Raw genomic sequence first — 20,474 nt, 5'->3', positions numbered from 1 at the left:
ATTCCAGTTCTTAAGACTCCGTTTGGAATGTAAGCTTTTTGGTTAAAATAGTTAAAAAATCAGAACACATAATTATATTGCACTTTTTTTTTATTCTTTTTTTTTTTTTTTTTGTATATTTTTTCATAAAAAATCAAAAATCAATTAAAATAGTTACTTTCCAAACACCTCCTAAAATTTTGGGAATTGATTTTTTTTAGTTTATTAACTTTTTACAAAATATATATATATAAAGGGTAAATTATACTGACACCTCCTGAGATTTATGTTTATTACAATTCCTCCCCTCACATTTTTGAAATTATATCTCCCCCTGAGATTTAAAGTTTCATTACAGATTCCCCCTTCAACAATTTAATTTTTTTAAATACCAATTTTACCTTTATTGGGTAAATTATATTGACACCCCTCATAGGTTTAAAGTAGCATTACCAATTGCCCCCTCGGTTAGTATTAGTTGGAAAAAAAAATCATTGAAAAAAAATTTAATTGAAAAAAATTTTGTTAGTAAAGTTTTTAAATATCTGTTTAAAAACCAACGCAAGCTCATTTTTTGAATTTACATTTTTCCCTCAAATTTACAAACTGAGACAACCATTTATAAACCAAAAAAATTATTAAACAAGTTTTTATGACAGTTTTTTAAATTTTTGTAAATATAAATTAAAAACTGAAAACGAAATGGTTACCAAACAGGCTTGATGGTAAAAATGTCGTAAAATTAACAAATAATTAAATAAGTTACCAACGTAAGAAATGACTTATCAAAAGATTCTTAAGCTTTGTATGGTTTGATTTTTTGAAATTTTTTAAAAAAATTAAAAATTAATTTGGTTAAGAAATAAAAAATAAAAAATAATTATCATTTTTATATAATTTTTATCTTTCGAGCGGTTAGAAATAATTTTTTACAAATTAAATTGAAACAGCCATACGTATGTATATAATCTGCCTAAAAGTTAAAATGATAATTATTTTTTACCCTTAAATGATAATTATTTTTTATTTTTTATTTTTTAACCAAATTAATTTTTAATTTTTTTAAAAAAAAATTCTAAAAATCAAATCATACATAGCCTAAGAATCTTTTGATAAGTCATTTCTTACGTTGGTAACTTATTTAATTATTTGTTAATTTTACGACCTTTTTACCATCAAACCTGTTTGATAACCATTTCATTTTCAGTTTTCAATTTATATTTACAAAAATTTAACAAACTGTCATAAAAACTTGTTTGATAATTTTTTTGGTTTATAAATAGCTGTCTCAATTTGTAAATTTAAGGAAAAAAGGTAAATTCAAAAAATGAGCTTACGTTGGTTTTTAAACAGAAATTTTAAAACTTTACTAACAAAATTTTTTTTTAATTAATTTTTTTTTCAAATAATTTTTTTTCTAATTAATTTTTTTTTCAACGAATTTTTTTCCAACTAATACTAACCGAGGGGGTAATTGGTAATGCTACTTTAAACCTTAGGAAGGGGATTGTAATTTCTAAAATGTGAGGGGTGTCAATGTAATTTACCTAATGAGGGCAAAATTGGTATTTAAAAAAATTAAATTGTTAAAAGAGGAATCTGTAATGAAACTTTAAATCTCAAGACGGATATGTAATTTTCAAAAAAAAAAAAAAAAAAACTGTAATAAATATAAATCTTAAGAAGTGCCAGTGTAATTTACCCATTGATATATATATGGACTTAAAAATTGAGAGGATCAAATGATTAGAAGCTATAGTCATTTTCAAAATAATAAAACAAATAAATACTTGATGAATGCGTATAACTAAACAGACCCACCATGCGTCACCCACCTCATAGTTTAGACTTCTCAATCACAACCCATTTCGATTAACATACACAAGTAAGGCCTTTTACTCTCTTTCTCTTTCTTTGCCTCTCTCTCTCTTTCGGTCTCTCTCAATATAGTTGTCAATACATCACAACAATTCATTCATCGCTGAGTTCAGATCTGATCAATCCCAAGTCTCTCCACTATGGCTGAGAAGGTTTGTGAATTATGATCATCTTCCACTATCTCAAAAAACCCATTTAATTTTTATCCATTTTTTGTGATATTGTGGTTTGAGATTTGTTTTCTTTAACATTGATATCTTGTGGATTTGGATTTATTTTCTTCATCATCTACTCCGCCAAATCTTGCATGGCAGGACCCAATTCTACTTCTTTCTTTGTCCCTCTCTAATTCAACAGCAAATTTTCTCATCTCCCAAACAGGGTTGTTCTTGTACTTTCTTGATTCCTTAACAATTGTAGTCTTCCGTCATCATGTAAACAGGTCACAACAATGGTGTTGAAGGTTGACCTTCAGTGCTCTAGCTGCTACAAGAAGATCAAGAAAATTCTTTGCAAATTTCCTCGTGAGTCCCCCCCAACCTTTTTGTATTCATTATTAAACATTTTCACCTGTACATAATACATACATATTTCATGTACGTACGGATTATATATATATATACAAGAGAGACTTTTTTTTTTTTTTTTTTTTTTTTTTTTTTTTTTGGACCCCACGACTTTTTGGATCTCAATCATTAGTAATGTGAATTATCTTCAATACTATTATAAAGTGAGCATCTCTTATGGTGTCTTGAAACTTTACTCTCTTCATGCTATGTGGCAGTATTTTTTATTTTTTAAAAAAAAGTTAAACAAAGAGATGGGCAAAGCTTTAACCCATGACCATGGGTTTAAGTACGAAGACTCATACCACTTAAGTTAAGTACACATTATAATATTAATTTCATTATTATTTTTTTTTATTCCTACTTATTTAAATTGCACACACATCATGTGTGCCACCCACTAGTATATATATATATATATATGGAGTCCAAAAAAAAAAAAAATCCCAAGCATTTTATATATATATATATATATATATATATGAATTTGTCATTTCTCTAGTGGATTGGATAATCGAACAGAGAATCACGACCTTATGTATAATATAACAATTGCAATAGAGACTCATATATATATATATATATATATATGACCCCTATAACTACCACTCTCATCTCAATCACTCATAACATGGGGTCTATACATACATAAGTGGACCTTACACACATCAAAGGTCAAGATCAAATTGGGGGTCATGAAACCCCCAAAAAATGGTCCCAAACATTTCTCATAATATAAATAGGGTATTGGATTCTCTCGAGCAGACAATTCAATCAACCTATTGGGCTTTTTAATATATTTTGTTCATAAAAATATCCAATTGATCTCATAAATGTTGCAATATATATAAAGGAAACACTATCAAAATGCTGTTTTATAATTAGGGAATAAATTGTTATAATTTAATATTTTCTAAGTCATAATTAAAAAAAATTGTTATAACTAAACTACATAATTAAAAAACTCATGAATTATAACTAAAATAATATCATAACTAAAGAAGAAAATTAATCATAATTAAAGAAAGAGTATATATGATACATCTTTTTAAGAGTGTGTATATTAGAATTTCTCCATATATAATTTATCATTTTTATCTTTGAAAAAATAAACAGTAAATATGTTTTTAAAAAATAAACTATTCATTTTTTTATTTTTATTTTTTGCTACTGAAATAATAAAATCATGAATTTATGGTTCTCGAGTCGATCTAATTTTTTTAAGAATAATTTACATACTAAGACGTTATAAATAAACAAGATGAATCATTAAACAAAGCCATAATGGACCGAATGGGCTAAATTAGATCATCCAATGGAGTCCACAAACAGGAGAAAATTCATTTCCTCTATATATAACAAAAAATAACTTCGTGAATGAATTTTTGCTAAAGCGGAATTTAAAAAGGATAAGATGCTCGCATCGTGGATTACTTTATTTTTAAAATACCATTTTCATTACTATGAATTTATTATATATATATATACACATAATATTGTTTAATTTTGATATTTTATGTGTGAACATTTGGGGATAATTAGAAATACGAGATCAGATTTATGATGAAAAGCAAAATACGGTGACGATCGTCGTAGTATGCTGCAGCCCTGAGAAGGTTCGTGACAAATTGTATTATAAGGGTGGGAAGACAATCAAGTGCATTAAGATGAAAGAGCCCTCGAAGCCCCCCAAGGAGCCCGTGAAGCCCCCTAAGGAGCCCGTGAAGCCCCCCAAAGAGCCCGAAAAGCCTCCCAAGGAGCCTGCAAAGCCCCCTAAGGAGCCCGTGAAGCCCCCCAAAGAGCCCGAAAAGCCTCCTAAGGAGCCCACAAAGCCGCCTAAGGAGCCCGTGAAGCCCCCCAAAGAGCCCGAAAAGCCTCCCAAGGAGCCCGTGAAGCCCCCCAAAGAGCCCGAAAAGCCCCCACCATGCCCCCCTGCTTTTGTACCAGCTTTTGTACCAGTTTGCTACCCACCAATGTATCCGGTTGGGATATGTTGTGGGCAATGTTATGAGGGCCGTACTGATGGGCCATGTTATCATGGGCATGGAAGGCCAGTGCCACCCTATGATAATTATGGATATGGGCCTTCTGGTTATGTTGGGCATAGGGATTATTATACTAGTCGGTGTGATTACTTTAGTGAAGAAAACACCTCAGGATGCACAATAATGTAATGCTAGTGCTTTGTCATGTCCAGGATTTTTTATTCCCTTGCTTAAAAAATGTTCAATTAGTTTTGGGTGTATGTGGTTTTTTATATAAAGGTTTTTACATATATATAGGTACAAAAAAGGATCAACAATGAGGTTGGTAGTCTAATGTTTGTGGCCAAATGGTTGTTGACATTGAGGTCACATACGATGTATGATTTGTCATTATAATAAAAAAAAAAAGGGTCCTCATTAATCATTTCCCACAATAAGTTTACTGTGTTTGTTTTGCTTTTGCTTTTAATATTTTTTCAGTTAGGTGTTGTGGCACTTCTTCTTCTTTTTTTTTTTTTTTTTTCATTCACCTTCTAGACAAAGGTGAAAAGCTGTACCACACAAATTATTTGGGAGGGTGCAAGGAACTTGAGAAAGTAGGGCACTTGGGATTTGCTTAACATAAAGGGAAACATATTATTAGCAGCCTCTGGCAACCAATGGAGACCGGATCAACATGATCACAATAATTTTGATACTTTCTCTTTTCATTTTCTTTAGCTCTGCAATTTTTTTTTTTTTTTTTTTTAATTTAAGATTTAAACATAACTCTAGAGCCTTTTATGTTCTATCAAAATATAAGTCAACACATACAACTAGAAATAGATAAGGTCAAACTAACAAATATTGGGAGATACAGTCTGAATCATGTATGGAGTATTGCAAGTAGGACCTGGATATTGAACGTTTAAGGTCTCGTTTGATAACGTTTGTATTTTATTTTTGTTTAAAAAAAATACTTGATTATACAATTTTAAAATTTTTTGGGAAAAAAAGTATTTTTACTTATTTTCGAAACAAAGTTTCCCTTTCCTCTCCCTTCTCTACCACCCACAGTCAACGACCCTCCAATCATCTCCAATCATCTTCTAGTCCATGCTACTCTTACTGTCGACCGTTACATTTTTCTACCCTCTACTGCTAACCGTCATTTTCGATAACAATTCACCAAACATGTTCTTTTATATTAATTTTTTGGGTAAATTATAAACACACTTCTTGAGATTTACTTAAATCACAAATTACTCTCTGTGGTTCTATAAATTATATTATTCCCCCTAAAGTTTCTAATTTCATAACAAATAGGTTGTTTTATTAATAAATGATCAAGTTAGTTAACAGTTTTTAATAATTTTAAAATTTTATTTCAATTAATAATTCAGATAATTTTATTATTATATAGATGAATAGTTAGAAATTTCACTTTTTCAATTAATTTTATTAAATAAAAAATTCTGACAGAGAGGTATTTATAATTTTCCAAACTAGAAGGGACAATTCGTATTTTAAGCAAAACTCAGAGGGTGTGTTTGTAATTTATCATAATTTTTTATTTCTCAAAACTTTTATGTAAATCAAATAAGTTTTTTTTTAATTTTTTTTTTTTTTTTTTGGTTAATTTCTTCAATTAAGGTCTTCAACTTCAATTATGTAGCACTATTTTGTGATGTGAGAATATAGGTTCAACTTCTATAAAAATGAATTTAATATTATTTGTAATATTTATTTTATGAGTTTAATATTATTTGTGATATTTATTAGTGGGATATCTATCCGCCAGTCCCATTAAATGAAATTAATTACTCATAAGTCCTGTTGACATTTTAAATACATCATTAAGTCCTCAACTGTTCATATTACCCTCACTACACCTACCAACACCATTAAGTCCTTCTCTGTTGTCATCAATGGTGCTCGCATCAACCACCATCCTTGTCATCCTCCCTCGCTGCCATCATTGCTTACCCCATACCACTATCATCCTCCTCCGTTGATTGCCATCGACATCACCTCTGTTGCCACAATCCTCCATTACCAATCTATTGTCTTTGATGACGAACTTCGTCGATGGCTTCAGATCTAGGTATTTTCAATGTAGATCTATTATATTCAGCTTCCAATCTGGTACTGTACATGGTTTCCAGTGAGATCAAGACTTTTTAAAGACCACCATCGCCTCCACTGTTGTCATTGCCGGTGATTCAACCGGCATTTTCTTCCACTTTCACCATTGCTTCCATTGCTCTTTGCTGCTGGGTCTTCTCTCTCTCTCTCTCTCTCTCTGTATATTGGGAAAGATTCTAGTGATAAATTTGTTTAAACCAATGATAAATTTGTTTAAACTAGAGATAAATCAGTGATAAATTTGTTTAAACCAGTGATAAATTTGTAGTGTTGAGTTTAGGGGTAAATATGAAAAATACTGTTTAATTTTTTTTTAATAAGACTTGTTAGGTAATAAGAACAGTTAATAGGACTAGCTTGTAACTCCCCTTTTATTTTTCCACCTCTATTGAAATTGTTAAAGTTGTTGGGTTTCTTATTAGTTTTAGTGTCGGTTGGACTTTAATTATTCAATTTGATATGTAATATTTTTTTTTTTTTTAATTATTTTCATAGGATCACTGTCAGCTTTTGGGCCTAGCAACCTTAGTTGTCTCATTTTTTTTTCATAGGATCCCTTTCACTTTCAGCTTTTGGGCTTAGCAACCTTAGTTGCCGCCCAGGACTTCTTCTACAATGCAATAAGGCTACATTTATTTGATGAATTAGGTTAGATGTAATTATAAATTTGATAAGATTTAGTGAGAAAATTAATAATGTAATAATATTAAGTTAAAAATATAAAATAAAGTATGTTTGTTTGTTTGTGTAGTAGTCTGAAAATATTAATTAATTAGAATTAAACTTGTGAAATTACAGTAGAATTATTGAAACTAAGGGACAAAATAGTCCTTTACCATCAATCTCATAATCCACCTATAGTGGTGGACCACTATTCCAATCGAAATGTTAATCCCCTTACAATTTTTTTAACCAAACATGCCATGAGTGGAATCTATTTCCCTCGTAATCCAATCCTCATGTTCATATAGGCAAATAAGAGAGCGGGGTCACTGCTGTGTCCCCTCCCTGCTGTGTTCTGCTGTGCCGGGAAACGGCACCGTTTCATCCCCTTTTTTTTTTTTTTTTTTTTTTTTTTTTTTTTTTTTTTTTTTTTTTCATGCTCTCACACAGTTTCATCTTTTTCTTTTTTTTAATTTTTTTTTTATTTTAGAGTTTAGAGTTCAGAATTTAGGGTTTAATTTTAATTTTTTTTTTATTTTAGAGTTTAGGGATATTTTTTTATTTTTATTTTAGGGTTTAGGGTTTAATTCTTAAATTTTTTTTATAATTTTTTTTATTTTAGGGTTTAAGGTTTAGCATTTAATTCTTAAAATTTGTTTTTTTTATTTTAGGATTTAGGATTTAGGATTTAATTTTTAAAATTTAATTTTTTTATTTTAGGGTTTAGGGTTTAGGGTTTAGGTTTAATTCTTAAATTTTTTTATTTTTTTATTTTACGGTTTAGGGTTTAATTCTTAAATTTTGTTTTTTATTTTATTTTAGGGTGTAAGGTTTAGGGTTTAATTCTTAAAATTTATTTATTTTTATTTTAGGATTTAGGGTTTAATTTTTTAATTTTTTATTTTATTTTAGGGTTTGGGGTTTAGATTTAATTCATAGTGAGAACATGAAGAAAAAAAAAAAAAAAGTGAAATTAAACTCTAAATTCTAAACTCTAAACTCTAAAATAAAATTTAAAAATTTTTTTTTAAAAAAAAAAGAAGATGAAACTGTGTGAGAGCATGACAAAAAAAAAAAAAAAAAAAAAAAAAAAAAAAAAAAGGGAGGGGCCACAACAGTTAAAATAAAAATAAAAATTTAAGAATTAAACCCTAAACCCTAAAATAAAATAAAAAACAAAATTTAAGAATTAAACCCTAAACCCTAAACCGTAAAATAAAAAAAAAATAAGGATTAAACCTAAATCCTAAATCATAAACCCTAAAATAAAAAAAATAAAAAAAAATTATCCCTAAACTCTAAAATAAAAAAATAAATTTTAAAAATTAAAACCTAAATCCTAAATTCTAAACTCTAAAATAAAAAAATAAAAAAAAATAAAAAGAAGAAGATGAAACTGTGTGGGAAAAAAAAAAAAAAGGGATGAAACAGTGCCGTTTCACGGCACAGCAGAATACAGCAGGGAGGGGGCACAGTAGTGACCGGCTACATGCTCTTAAAAAATAGGAAAGTAATGCTTGTCTCTTATGTATTTTTGTTTTCAACTTGTGCATTGATTCAAATGATAAATTATAAGAGGTGAACAAGTTTTTTGAAATATATTTCAAGATATTAATTAATATATAAGAAATTTTGAATGGAAATTTTTTTTTTCCCCTTAAAAAAGGCTTTGTTGACTGGCCATGTTCTTATTGTGTAATAAGCTGGCGGTTTCTATTTATAACCAAAAAAATCATTCAGTATTCTCAATTTCTAAATACATCTTATTTAATTATTTAAAATTTTATTTTACTCTCATTACATCCTATTATTTTTTTCAAATTACTCTCAAGGTAAACCCAAATAATAAATAATAAACAAACTAAAAAAACTAAATTATTTCAAAGACTTTTCAATACATAAAATAATTCTCAAATACAAAAAAAATAAAAAAATAAAAAATAAATAAAAAAACCCCAAACTTATAAGCACATAAGCATTATAAATACAGAAAAAAACAAATCTTTACATAAGCATTATAAAACTTTTCAATACAAAAAAATAATAATAATAATCTTTTACGCTATAAATTATCCACAAGAATGCTCGTGGAAATGTAAAAACTAAACTTATAAGCACATAAGCATCATATATTAACAAGAAAGAGTAATTCTCAGATAATATACTATTTAAATGACAAAATAAGAACAACTCCAATAATATGTTATTGTTAATCTAACTACTGGGCCCTTTAATTTTTGTCAAAAAAAATGATATAAAAAATAATTGATGATACTCTACAAAAATTGTAAAATCCCTTTATGTGAATACTTACCTCTTTTTTGATGGGTTGCTTCAAAAAATTATTTTGATTATTATTCTCATCTATTATGTAATTTTGTTCAAACTTTTTTCTAAGGTTTAGGGTTTTAAAATAATAAAAAATGACGATTTTGATGATGAGGGTGAATTTTGGTAAAGTGAATTGGAGTTTTGGAGGGAGGAAGGAGAAGAAGAAGAAGAAATAATTTTGATCTCTTAAAGAAGAAGATACAAAGATTTACATAGGAATAACTGATTAGGGTATATTATGAGAAAAAAAATTATTTTAAAATTTAATATGTATTATTTTTATTAATAAATTCATAGGACGATATAATAAGAATTAAAATTTATGAATTTTAATTGAGCGTATTGAATTATATTTCAGATTCAAATAGGATCCCCTGAACTTGGGGCTTTTAAGTGAAAAGTGGGCCCATAAAATACTTTCTGAAGGCCCAAGCTGATTAGAATTTTTGTTTGATATATACCAGGAGGAATCCGAGGCTTGGGAAGACCCGGACAATCTGAGCATAATATCACCGAACTTTATTATGCTTTCCGTAAATTATGATTCTTCTTTCGATAATGATGAAGCTTGTAAGAACTGTTTATACTAATTTTTATTTGGGTGAAGTATCTATAAATTTTAAATTGTAATTTTGTGAATTGTTTGACATATATATATATTTTTTTCTTATGAATCTAAAGGTCTTATTTTAGTGTGAATTATATAAGGGCTAATAAATGCTTGTGTTATGTGCTGAGAGATACATATGGATTTTTTTATAATGTTAAAATTACTAAACGTAACACTTTAAAAAAACTATTTAGTGTACTTTTTTTAAATATAATACTCCAATATAATACTAAAAAAACGTAACACTCTAATGTAATATCAAAAAAAAAACTATATTTTTTTCAAATGTAATAACGTAACATTTCAAAAAAAAAAAAAACTCCTTAATTTACTTTTATCACATGTAACATTCCAATCAGTGTAACACACAAAAACTCATTATATATTTTTCAAACGTAGCACTCTAATGAAACATATTAAAAAACTCTTTAGTATAATTTTCTCAAATTTAATAATGTAACATTTAAAAAAAAAAAATCCTTAATGCACTTTTTCCAAACGTAACATTTCAATATAACACACCAGAAAACTTTTTAGTATATTTTTCTCAAATATAACAATGTAATATTCTAAAAGAACTCCTTAGTGTATATATATATATATATATATATATTTTCCAAATGTAATATTCGTATTAATGTAACACGCAAAAACTCTTTAATATGTTTTTTTTTTTCAAACACAGTATTGTAATGTAATACTCCAGTGTAACACCAAAAAATCATACTAACAAAAATGTAAATTTCAATATTCGACAACTAACACTTCAACTATCAATCCCCCCAAAAAAGAATCTTTTAGCCTCACCTTTTCCTTCCCATCCCAAAAACGCATCAAAAATTAAAAAAATAAATCACAAAAAAGCATTTACTCAAACTCAAATAATACCAAATCAAATAAATATAACTTTTTAAAATAAAAAGAACTAGTTGATTTATAAAAAAAAACTCTTAAAACTAAATGTATCAATATTCTCTCCTATAGAATTTATGGATAAATTTTCTTTTTTATTTTAGAAGTTTGTATTATAGTATTTGGTGTAATTTCATGATGATAATAATTTGGGGGAAAAAAAAGGGTTAATTATTGACAAGTAGGCAGGATAGTACTTTTAACCTTTATTAGTTTTATTATAAACTTTTATAAATAGCAATTGACCGATGGACAGACGGATTAATTTTTTTAAAATAATATTTTATAAAATTAAGTTAAATTATTTCTATATGTCTATATAAAAATTATTTTTAGAAATATTTTACAATCTATACATTACAAAAGAATAATATTAATTTTATCATAATATAAAATATAACAATAATAAATATAAAATAATTTTAGTACAATTATTTATGTATATCTATGTGTACATATGTAAATTATTTTTAAAATAAAAAAAATTACCCAAAAATTTCATTTGGGAAAATGTTGCTCTATTTAGTCCTGAAAGTTTTCTTTCAAATCAATTAGTCCTTTTATTTATGGTATATTCTGGAGTTTACTTGTTTACCCTTGAGTATGATTTTGGTTGTGATTTTTGGATGGGTTGGTTATGGTATAGTGTTAATTTTTGAAATTTTTGTGGAGGATTATGTGAAGTGATTTGTGGGGTTAGTGATGTTTAGCTATTTGATGTGGGGAGACTGATGTGGAATCGTGGTGTTGTTGTTGGTTGTTATTTTATTTTATTTTTTGTTTGATTTCAACACTACCACCCACACAAGACCCACTACATGCACTTTCAGTAAGTAACATGTACATGATTCTGGGTTGGTGTGTTTAACGGGGGTTGGATAGTGTTGCCCACTTGATTTTTTTTCCTAATGTGGAATCTTTTTGTTATATATAGATTTGAATGTGTGTCAATTGTTTGTGTTGCTGATTCTAGGTTGGTGTGTTTAACGGGATTTGCGACTTGTTCGAGGTTGTTGTTTATTGAGTTTATTTTTTGATGTTTTCATTCTACTGTAGATATTTGGATTTTTGATTTCGTGGGGTCATCATAATAGGAAAATATGCAAGAAACCAATGTAGCGCCATCAACACTTACGGTCATTCGCTTCATCACCGATTTACCGCAAAATGTCACCTATTTACAATAAGCCATCCTCATGCACACTCCTATTTATGGTTGTCTGATTGCAGTTTAATGGAAGTTTATGACAATTTACATGTTTCATGATGTTTTCCATCAATTCATGAATTGCATGTTACCGCAGAAATAATATTTATTTTCAAATTTTCAATGTATTCTATGAATTTATGATGTTTTCAGCATGTCAGTATGTCATTCGTTGCGCCGTTTATCTGAACCAACAGGAAGAAAAATATAGCGATCCCGATTTTCCCTTTCTGTATCTGTTGTATTCCGGACTTTGGTTCCGTGGAGCTGGTAGTTGTATCTACCTTGTTATCGTCCTTTGATTCCATTTGTTTGAGTTATAGGTTGTGTTGGGCTTGGTCGTTTCAGGTTGGTAGAACTTTGGCTCCCATTGTTGTTGCCCAGTTTTTGTATGGTCCGCTCGAGCGGGTCATTCTACGCTCGAGCGTGGTTTACACCCTTCCAGTATTTCGTGTCCCTGCAAAACTTCTGCAGGTGTGTTTTCTACACTTGAGCGGATTTACTGCGCTCTAGCGGGTTGCGCTCGAGCGGGCTTGTTGGAGCTCGAGCGGGTAGTTCTTTTTCTGAAAAGTTCTGGGAGATAAAAATCTACGCTCGAGCGGACTGGTTTTCGCGCTCAAGCGGATGTACTTTATTCTTGTGTCTTGGCGCTCGAGCGGGCCTTCTTGCGCTAGAGTAGACCTAGTTTTTGTTCTTGACGCTCAAGCGCTATGTTTTTCGCTCGAGCGGAAATGTCGTATAACAGAGGGCAGCTGGGCATTTTTGAATCATTTTTCTACACTTCCTTTCTCTCTTTTACTTTTCCAAAACGCCATTTGAGAGCTTCTCTCTTTAGAACCTTGCCTTCTCTCTAGGGTTTGATCTAGCTAGGGTGTTCTCCTTTCCTTTGGCCTTTACAAAAAGGTTGTTGATCGTCGAGGGCTATCTTTTGATCCAAGAATCTCGGGATTTGGAGCATTTCCGTTTCCTTCATCTTCTTCGTTGGGTTCCATCATTTGAGGTAGGGATTCCTACTCACTACTATGGGTTTTAACCTAGATTTTTGGGCATTTTGTTAAATGGTTGATTTTGGAAAGTTAGGGTTTGAAAATGTTGAAAGGGGATTTTGCTATTTTGATTCTAAAATGTGTGTTTTGAGTTTCAAAATAACGAAATTGTTGTTGGTTGTTGATATATAGACCATTGGGTCAATATTGGGAAATGGGGTAGAAAACCCTAATTGGTTGTATAAATTAATTGGTATAATTAATTTGGAAAAATTGTGGCTATATGGAATTGAGTCGGAAATAATGAAATTGGCTCATTATATAATAGAATGGTGGATTTGGATTTATTAATCGCTCACTTTTGAAAACATTGATATTTTATCTGTTGGAACTTTTATTATCCGTTTAGAAATAATTGCTTGGGCTACCGGTGGAAGGTAGTTTTGATTGTTGTAGACAATGCATGGTGATTAGGCAAATTAAAACTAATCGATTGGATATGTCATAGAATATGACGGTTAATAGAATACATTAATGTTATGTATTGATTGATTGTGTATATGACCTAAGTGTATATACGTTGTGTGTGTGGGAGGAGATAGGGGATGTACTCCACGGTTTAGGGGAAGATAGGGGATGGACCTCTAAACTGGATGTTGTTTGGGAGGAGATAGGGGATGGACTCCGCTGATACAGCTCATATGCTTATCAGTTAATGTGTTGATATAGCTCATATGCTTATCTATGGAAGTGTTGATATAGCTCATATGCTTATCTGTTGAAATGTTGTTATAGCTGGTGTGCTCATCTAATGTGAAATGGCAGAAGTTTATTATGAGTCTCTATCTCATGTAAATGGTTAGCCAGGTTCTGAGCCGTTGATGTAAATTGTGAAATTGATAAGAAATGGAAAATGAAATGAAACATGGACATAGTGGTCACGTAATGGAAATGGGTTATGAATTGATTTATGGAAATAGAACATTTATCAATTGCTAATGTCTTAGTTACTGCTCATACTGTGTTTAGCATATCTCTATTGGGTGTTGGCTCACCCTATATGGGACATTATTCTCAGGTACAGGTAACATGCCACCTCCAAGGACATAGCTTGGATGATGATGAGAGTTGAAGACTCTTTTTGTCTATTTTGTTTGTATTACATGTATATCAAGCCAAGGGCTTATTTTGTATAGAGTTAGTACTCTTCTTTTGTGTAACCAGGTGTTGACTTGGAAAGCTGTAAGCCCATAGCGAATTTATTTTTGTTGTTAACATGTAATACTGTTGTAAGAACTACTCTGATGAATAGAAATGGTTGGTTTCTTTTATATCAATGCATGTCTAAAGTGATGGGTTTTATATATTATTTTGAGGGCGTTACAAAAAAAAAAATTTAATTCGATCTTCAATGTATTTTGACAACTCACTATTTTTTTGGGACACTATATGGTGAATGTGTAGGTATGATGTGAGTGTATGTCGCATTGTGGGTTCCACTAGGTGTTTATTACAAACCATACATGTGATTACACACACTACTAAAAAAATCACTTTTTGCGACCGCTATAAACCGTCGCAAATAATAAAAAACAGTCGCAAAAGACTTTTTGCGACGACCCATGCGACAGCAAATGGGGGTTGCGAATATGGGGGTGGCAAATACTTTTTGTGACGGCAAAACAACGGTCGCAAATTATTTGCGACCACCTAAACTACTTATGGCGACCGCTATTTTGCCGTCGCAAAAAACAAAGAAAAGCACTAACATGATCTTTGGCGACCATTTTGTTACCGTCGCAAAAAATTAAAAATAAAAACAAAAATAAATAAATGAAAGTGTAGCGTTAAGCACTCTAGGAATAACAATGACAAGAATTCAGACAGTATAGCATTATAGTTTTATTGAACATTCTATTTGAGTCTCAAAATTTGAGCTACATGTAAAAGTTATTACAACTAAAAACTTGAAAAAACTTCTTTTATGAAAAAAATACAATCCAGAACTGGCCAATCTTCTCATCAATTTTCTTGCTCGGGTGTTTCTCCACTCTATCAATGAACTGGCATAACACCTTGCACCCATATTCATCAAGATCTTTTCAGCAAACACTTCCACTAATGCTTTGGCAACCTATAATTGATGCCAACCAAAATGTCACAAGCAACAAAGATGAATTATTTCACTATAAAGGTGAGAGCAGAAGTCCTTCCAGATTCATGGGGTTAATTTTTGGAGCGCATGTGCATGTGCATGTGTAAGCAAGCACACACATAATTATTCTATGTCAGATGAACATAAGAAAGACTAGAAAATATAACCAAAATTCTGGTTATCAGAACAAAAACAAGTGAAACAAGAGGAATTGCGGGAACTATAATATGTATAATAGAACTACTAGTGTAATCTAGTGCCAAATTAAAAAAACCAACCTTTATTGGGTTGATCCTCATTTCCCTCAGAAATTCCAAGTTATCAACCTGAAAGCTAAGGAACTTCCTGTCAATATAGCACGTAAGAGTAGAATCTCAAATGCATACTATAACTAAAATTACATAAGCTAATGTGCAGCTGTCAAGGTATGTATATAGCTTCGCTAGAATGTATAAATATCTAGCTAATCTAAAATTTGTCTATAGAATTTTACTAGCACGTGACAGGTACTAGTGGAGTTGTCAAAAAATAAAAATAAATAAACAAAAGGGAAAAAAAAATTAAATAACTACTGGTATGACCATCATCAAGACAATCATTCTTGAATTTGACCCGCTTCTAGTAATTGATCAATAAGGGAATTTGAATTTTGCTACTTAGATGGATCGAAAAAATTTAATGTTAAATTTGATAATAGCTAAGCTGTAAAATCTATGAAGTCCAAATGTGGAACAAGTGTTAGTATAGTAAATGATGGTCATGAATCACCACAGCTGAACTCAATCTGCAAGTGGCAATTAAACAAAGACTTATAGATGCAACCAAGTTTAAAAAGCAACAAATTCAAAAGGCTTTGATTTCATGTTAGGCAAGAAGTCTGTGTTACCATTGATGGGGATAAAGGCAGCTGCACTAAAATATTGTATAGACTAACAATAGTGCCTATTGCTATCACTTTTGGAATCAAATTTTCAGTAAACATGGCCACTATTTTTTGGGTCAATCAGCATACAGAACTTGGCTCTCTCTTGGTATTCGGTTCATAGGCCTGCAGCCCAATCAAATTTTCAAGGCCTCTTGAGGTGTCATTTAGATGAGCCAAGCCCCTAAAAAATGAAGGATTATAACTCCAGTCTTATCTCATTCGTATTTTGAATAAGATTCTAGCATAACAAAGAAAAAAATTGTGATATAAATTAAAATTCCATTGTGTGACAACCTATACTCAGATAATTATAACTACTCATTAAAATGTATGGATCAAGACAATGATTGTCTGAACTCATTCCACAGCAAATGATATACCCTTTATGCATATGCATGTTACTTGCTTTCTAGGTAAATGATGTCCCTGAAGAAAACCCATTTGCAATTGAATCAGATTACAGTCTGAAGAAAGCCCATTTGCAGTACCAGATTTGGTCCATATGATATGCTCTAGGGATAAATTTCAGACCTAATACGACATAATACATGGGGAAATATAGTGATATCCTTCAAGAACTTCATACACAGCAAATATCATAAATACATGCAGAAATATAGTAGAGTGGCATACCTATTCATTTTCTTTTGAAGCTTGCTACCCACTAGATGCATCTGACACCTACAATATGTTAGTATAATGTGTTAATAATTTCCATATGTATATATGCAAATTGATAAAACGTAAAATTCGTCAATTTGTAAGTATTGCACCTCTCTCAAGCTCATACTCCCAGCCATACCCTATGACTCTAAGAACAAAACACGTGCCGTTAGGTTCTTGATCATCGTAGTGAACCTAGACTCAACGTCTTGTGTCACACGCTGTGTGATCTCATCAATAAATCACATTTGTCAAATACATACTATCAACTGACTATGTTGCAATATTCTTTTGACAAAGCAATTGGGAATTTCCAAAGTAAAACATTTTATTGTTCGCCACATCATTTTGGGTTTTGGGTTGGGGGGGGGGGATGGGTATGGAGCATTTTTCTATTTTCAAACACATAATATCACCTGAATATGTTCTTGTGCATAGTAATTAATATTTCCAAAATAAAATAGTGCAAAATCACTTTTCTTGACACACATTTCCTATGCACTGAACATTCCCGTGTTCGTAACTGATATTTCAAAAGTAAAAGAATGCAAAAATCACATTGTTTGAACAGTATCATATTATATTTAAAGTTCCAGATTTATTTTTTTAATAAAGCTACCAAAAACTAATCCTTAAGAACCTGGAATATAAGACCATCTGCTGCATGTGAAAGTCTTGGAATAAATTCCTTTAAAAGCTTAGTAACTGTAGACAGCAAATAAAAATCCTTCCTCCTCACCTGACAAAGCAAAATAAATAATCAATAAAAGAAAAGAATGCAATGATTGAAAATAGAATTGAGGGCAGTTAATGATCTCTTGTTCCCCCTTTCATACCCTGAATGACTCCAAGTCGTATCTGTAGTATGGATTTATGCTCTTGTACAAAAAGTCACGCTCACTGTTTCGAGGTTTGATCATGATAAGATTCCATCTGTAACTGCCTCTGTAACTGACTCTGCATTTCCACAGTTCCCTCAGTCCAAGCTTCATCAGTTCACTTAGTCCAAGCCTCATCAGTCACAGCAGTAGCTCAACTGCATCTCAATAGTTTACTCATCAGTCACAGCAGCTCCCTACTGCATCAGAATCAGCATTGATATGTTGTCTATCACAGTCCTGTATTGATAGCAGTCCTCATTATAATATCTGTAACAGTTGTAAAGTTTGTTAATTAGTTAGAAGTGTTTGTTAGTGAATTAGTTAGTTAGTGTGTGTTAGTTATAAATATCATCTCTACTGTAATGTAATCATTGAGTGCAGAAAGTAATGAAATAAATCTTCATCTTCCACAGATCACTTCATTTTCAAGTATAATCCACCGTTCACTGAATGGTCGCTGTAATGATGTTCAAAGACCAAATTATTCACCACCAGACAATTTAGAACCAAATAAGAAAAGAAGGGGGAAAAAAGAAGAAAAAAGAAAACAGGAACATACAACCACACATTAACCTACTATGAGATTCTGCGGAGTTTAGAGAGAAGTTATCAAGGAAATAATACTAAAGGACCAACTGTTAAGTCTTTATAGCCTATAGACACCTGACATTGTTTAAAAACTTCAATGCGTACTTTTACATTTCAGAGAAGGCTAACTATTCTAAGATAAGCAGCAGTGAGGTGAAAACTGCTCTTACGAAAAGACTTATGGAAAAAAACAAACAAAACAAAAAAAAAAAAAGTCAAAAAGACTAACTGAACTACTCTTTGAGAAGGAATGATGGATCCACCTGTTGCAGACCACATGCCTATGTTCTAGCATGGAGTAGAACTCCACATCAACATGTAATCAACAGATACTTGCAATTTAATAATATATGGGAGTAAAACTACATTATACAAGTAGAATAGCCTTTTCAATTGGTATAGCCACCATATATGATATGTCTAACCTCCATAATAAACACTTGGTTAATTGCTATCAGATCATAAATAAGGTATCTTCTCTCCTGCTTTTGCGTCTTTGGCTCAATGTCAATTACCATCTCTCCATCAAGTAATGTATAGTGATGCGTCTTCTCAAATATACCCTGACAACAAACAACATACATGAAAAAGGCCATCTAATAATTTTTTTAATTTAATGAATTAATTGATTTATTTGGAAACCAAAAACATTCTTAGGATAGAGAATATGAATATGGTATATTGCATGATTACCTTATTTGTGCTTTTGCAAGGAAACCGCAACTCAACCTTTTGGAAACAAAAATTTCTATCAATCACGTAACACCCATCCCAAGTAATTAGCATCATATATCGTGTTCCATCAGCTTTCCATGTGGCATAGTAATATCGATGCCTTAAAAGTTGTAAATTGTCCCTGAAAATTGAAAAACTAGTATGCAAACTTAAAAGTTGTAAATTGTCCCGGGACAAGAATAATGTGATTCCAAAAGCAAACTTATGTTAAGTTTTCAACCCTCTGGGCAACCAAACATAATTTATTATTTCAAAATCCTCATTAATTACTAAATTCATAAAGCATCAATTACACATTTTGTTCCTCCTTTTTCACTCTAACTGACTAATAAAGCAAATCTTCTTTCACGAATTAATACAGCATCAATCAGTCCTAAGTTGTCAACTGCACATTTCTCTTTTTTCTTTTACATTTCTACTATTATTTAGCATAACTTTCTTGTGAGCAACTTCTAACCATTTACTAATAATCATGGAGTCTAATGCCATAAAGTGAGAACTTGTTCATTTACTTAGAGAGTATGAGGCATAACTGCGATTTTTCTTTGTATGAATTTGAAAATGGTGAAATGAATTTTGAGATCATGCAGCTTACTTCATTTATTTTTTGGGGTTGGGGGTCTGAGAGATGTTGGAGGAGTTGTGCAAAACTTGTATCTAGGAACATCAACAAATCATAGGACTGGATGAGGAATAACCTCATGAGAGGAATAACCTCTCATCATCTTTATTAGCAGGTCTATTCTATCTTAGTGTCCACACGTCCCAACATCTATACAATGGATTGCATAGGGGCAATATTGAAAAAGTTCTTTCTAGTATATTGTTGCTGCCTTTCTTGCAACTTTCATTCTTTTAGAACTATGTGGTATGGTTCAGCTACCTACCCGATTGAATTATTTGGCCCACTCATTATCAATGAGATCAGGGTACTTTCAGCAAGAAACATATCGAATAGTCGGAGCTCGGTTAGCTGAAAATCAAAATTTAGAACTACCAGCAATCATAAAGGACCTACATCTTAAGGAGTAGATGAAGTGAAGAAGTGCCAAAGTACAGCCAATCAAATTCATCAAGCCAAAATTCAAATTGTTTGCATAAACTTTTATTAGTAATCTTAACAACCATCCATTAGAAAACATGAAGAAAAAAGATAGATGCATATATATAAAACTATTGTCACATAAATTTTATCCCGATTGAAGTCACTTATAATGAGAAGAAGCTCTATTTCATACACAGTCTAAGTACAATCTAAGTGCCTCCAAGCCATGTAACATTTTAAA

General features: G+C 30.8%; 1 protein-coding gene and 1 non-coding gene across 2 annotated transcripts; one reads left to right on the top strand and one right to left on the bottom strand.

The window, feature by feature from the left end:
- The first annotated feature begins 1,816 nt into the window (after positions 1-1,816).
- On the top strand, positions 1,817-4,840 carry LOC114269966 (uncharacterized). The gene is made up of 3 exons (XM_028211359.2): positions 1,817-2,009; positions 2,300-2,381; positions 3,966-4,840. The coding sequence occupies exons 1-3, from the start codon at positions 1,998-2,000 to the stop codon at positions 4,595-4,597; spliced, it is 726 nt and encodes a 241-aa protein (XP_028067160.2). The 5' UTR covers positions 1,817-1,997; the 3' UTR covers positions 4,598-4,840.
- Positions 4,841-15,110: 10,270 nt separating this feature from the next.
- LOC114318320 (uncharacterized) lies at positions 15,111-19,297 on the bottom strand. Its single transcript, XR_014344412.1, has 5 exons — positions 19,147-19,297; positions 18,879-19,016; positions 17,821-18,132; positions 15,675-17,723; positions 15,111-15,375 (listed from the first exon to the last, which is right to left on the bottom strand). It is a non-coding gene; the product is annotated as an uncharacterized LOC114318320 (transcript).
- Positions 19,298-20,474: the final 1,177 nt, after the last annotated feature.

The sequence above is a fragment of the Camellia sinensis genome, chromosome 11, assembly GCF_055761805.1.
Source record: "Camellia sinensis isolate YWXY chromosome 11, ASM5576180v1, whole genome shotgun sequence".
NCBI lineage: Eukaryota > Viridiplantae > Streptophyta > Magnoliopsida > Ericales > Theaceae > Camellia > Camellia sinensis.
This window is presented reverse-complemented; position numbering and strand designations above follow the sequence as displayed.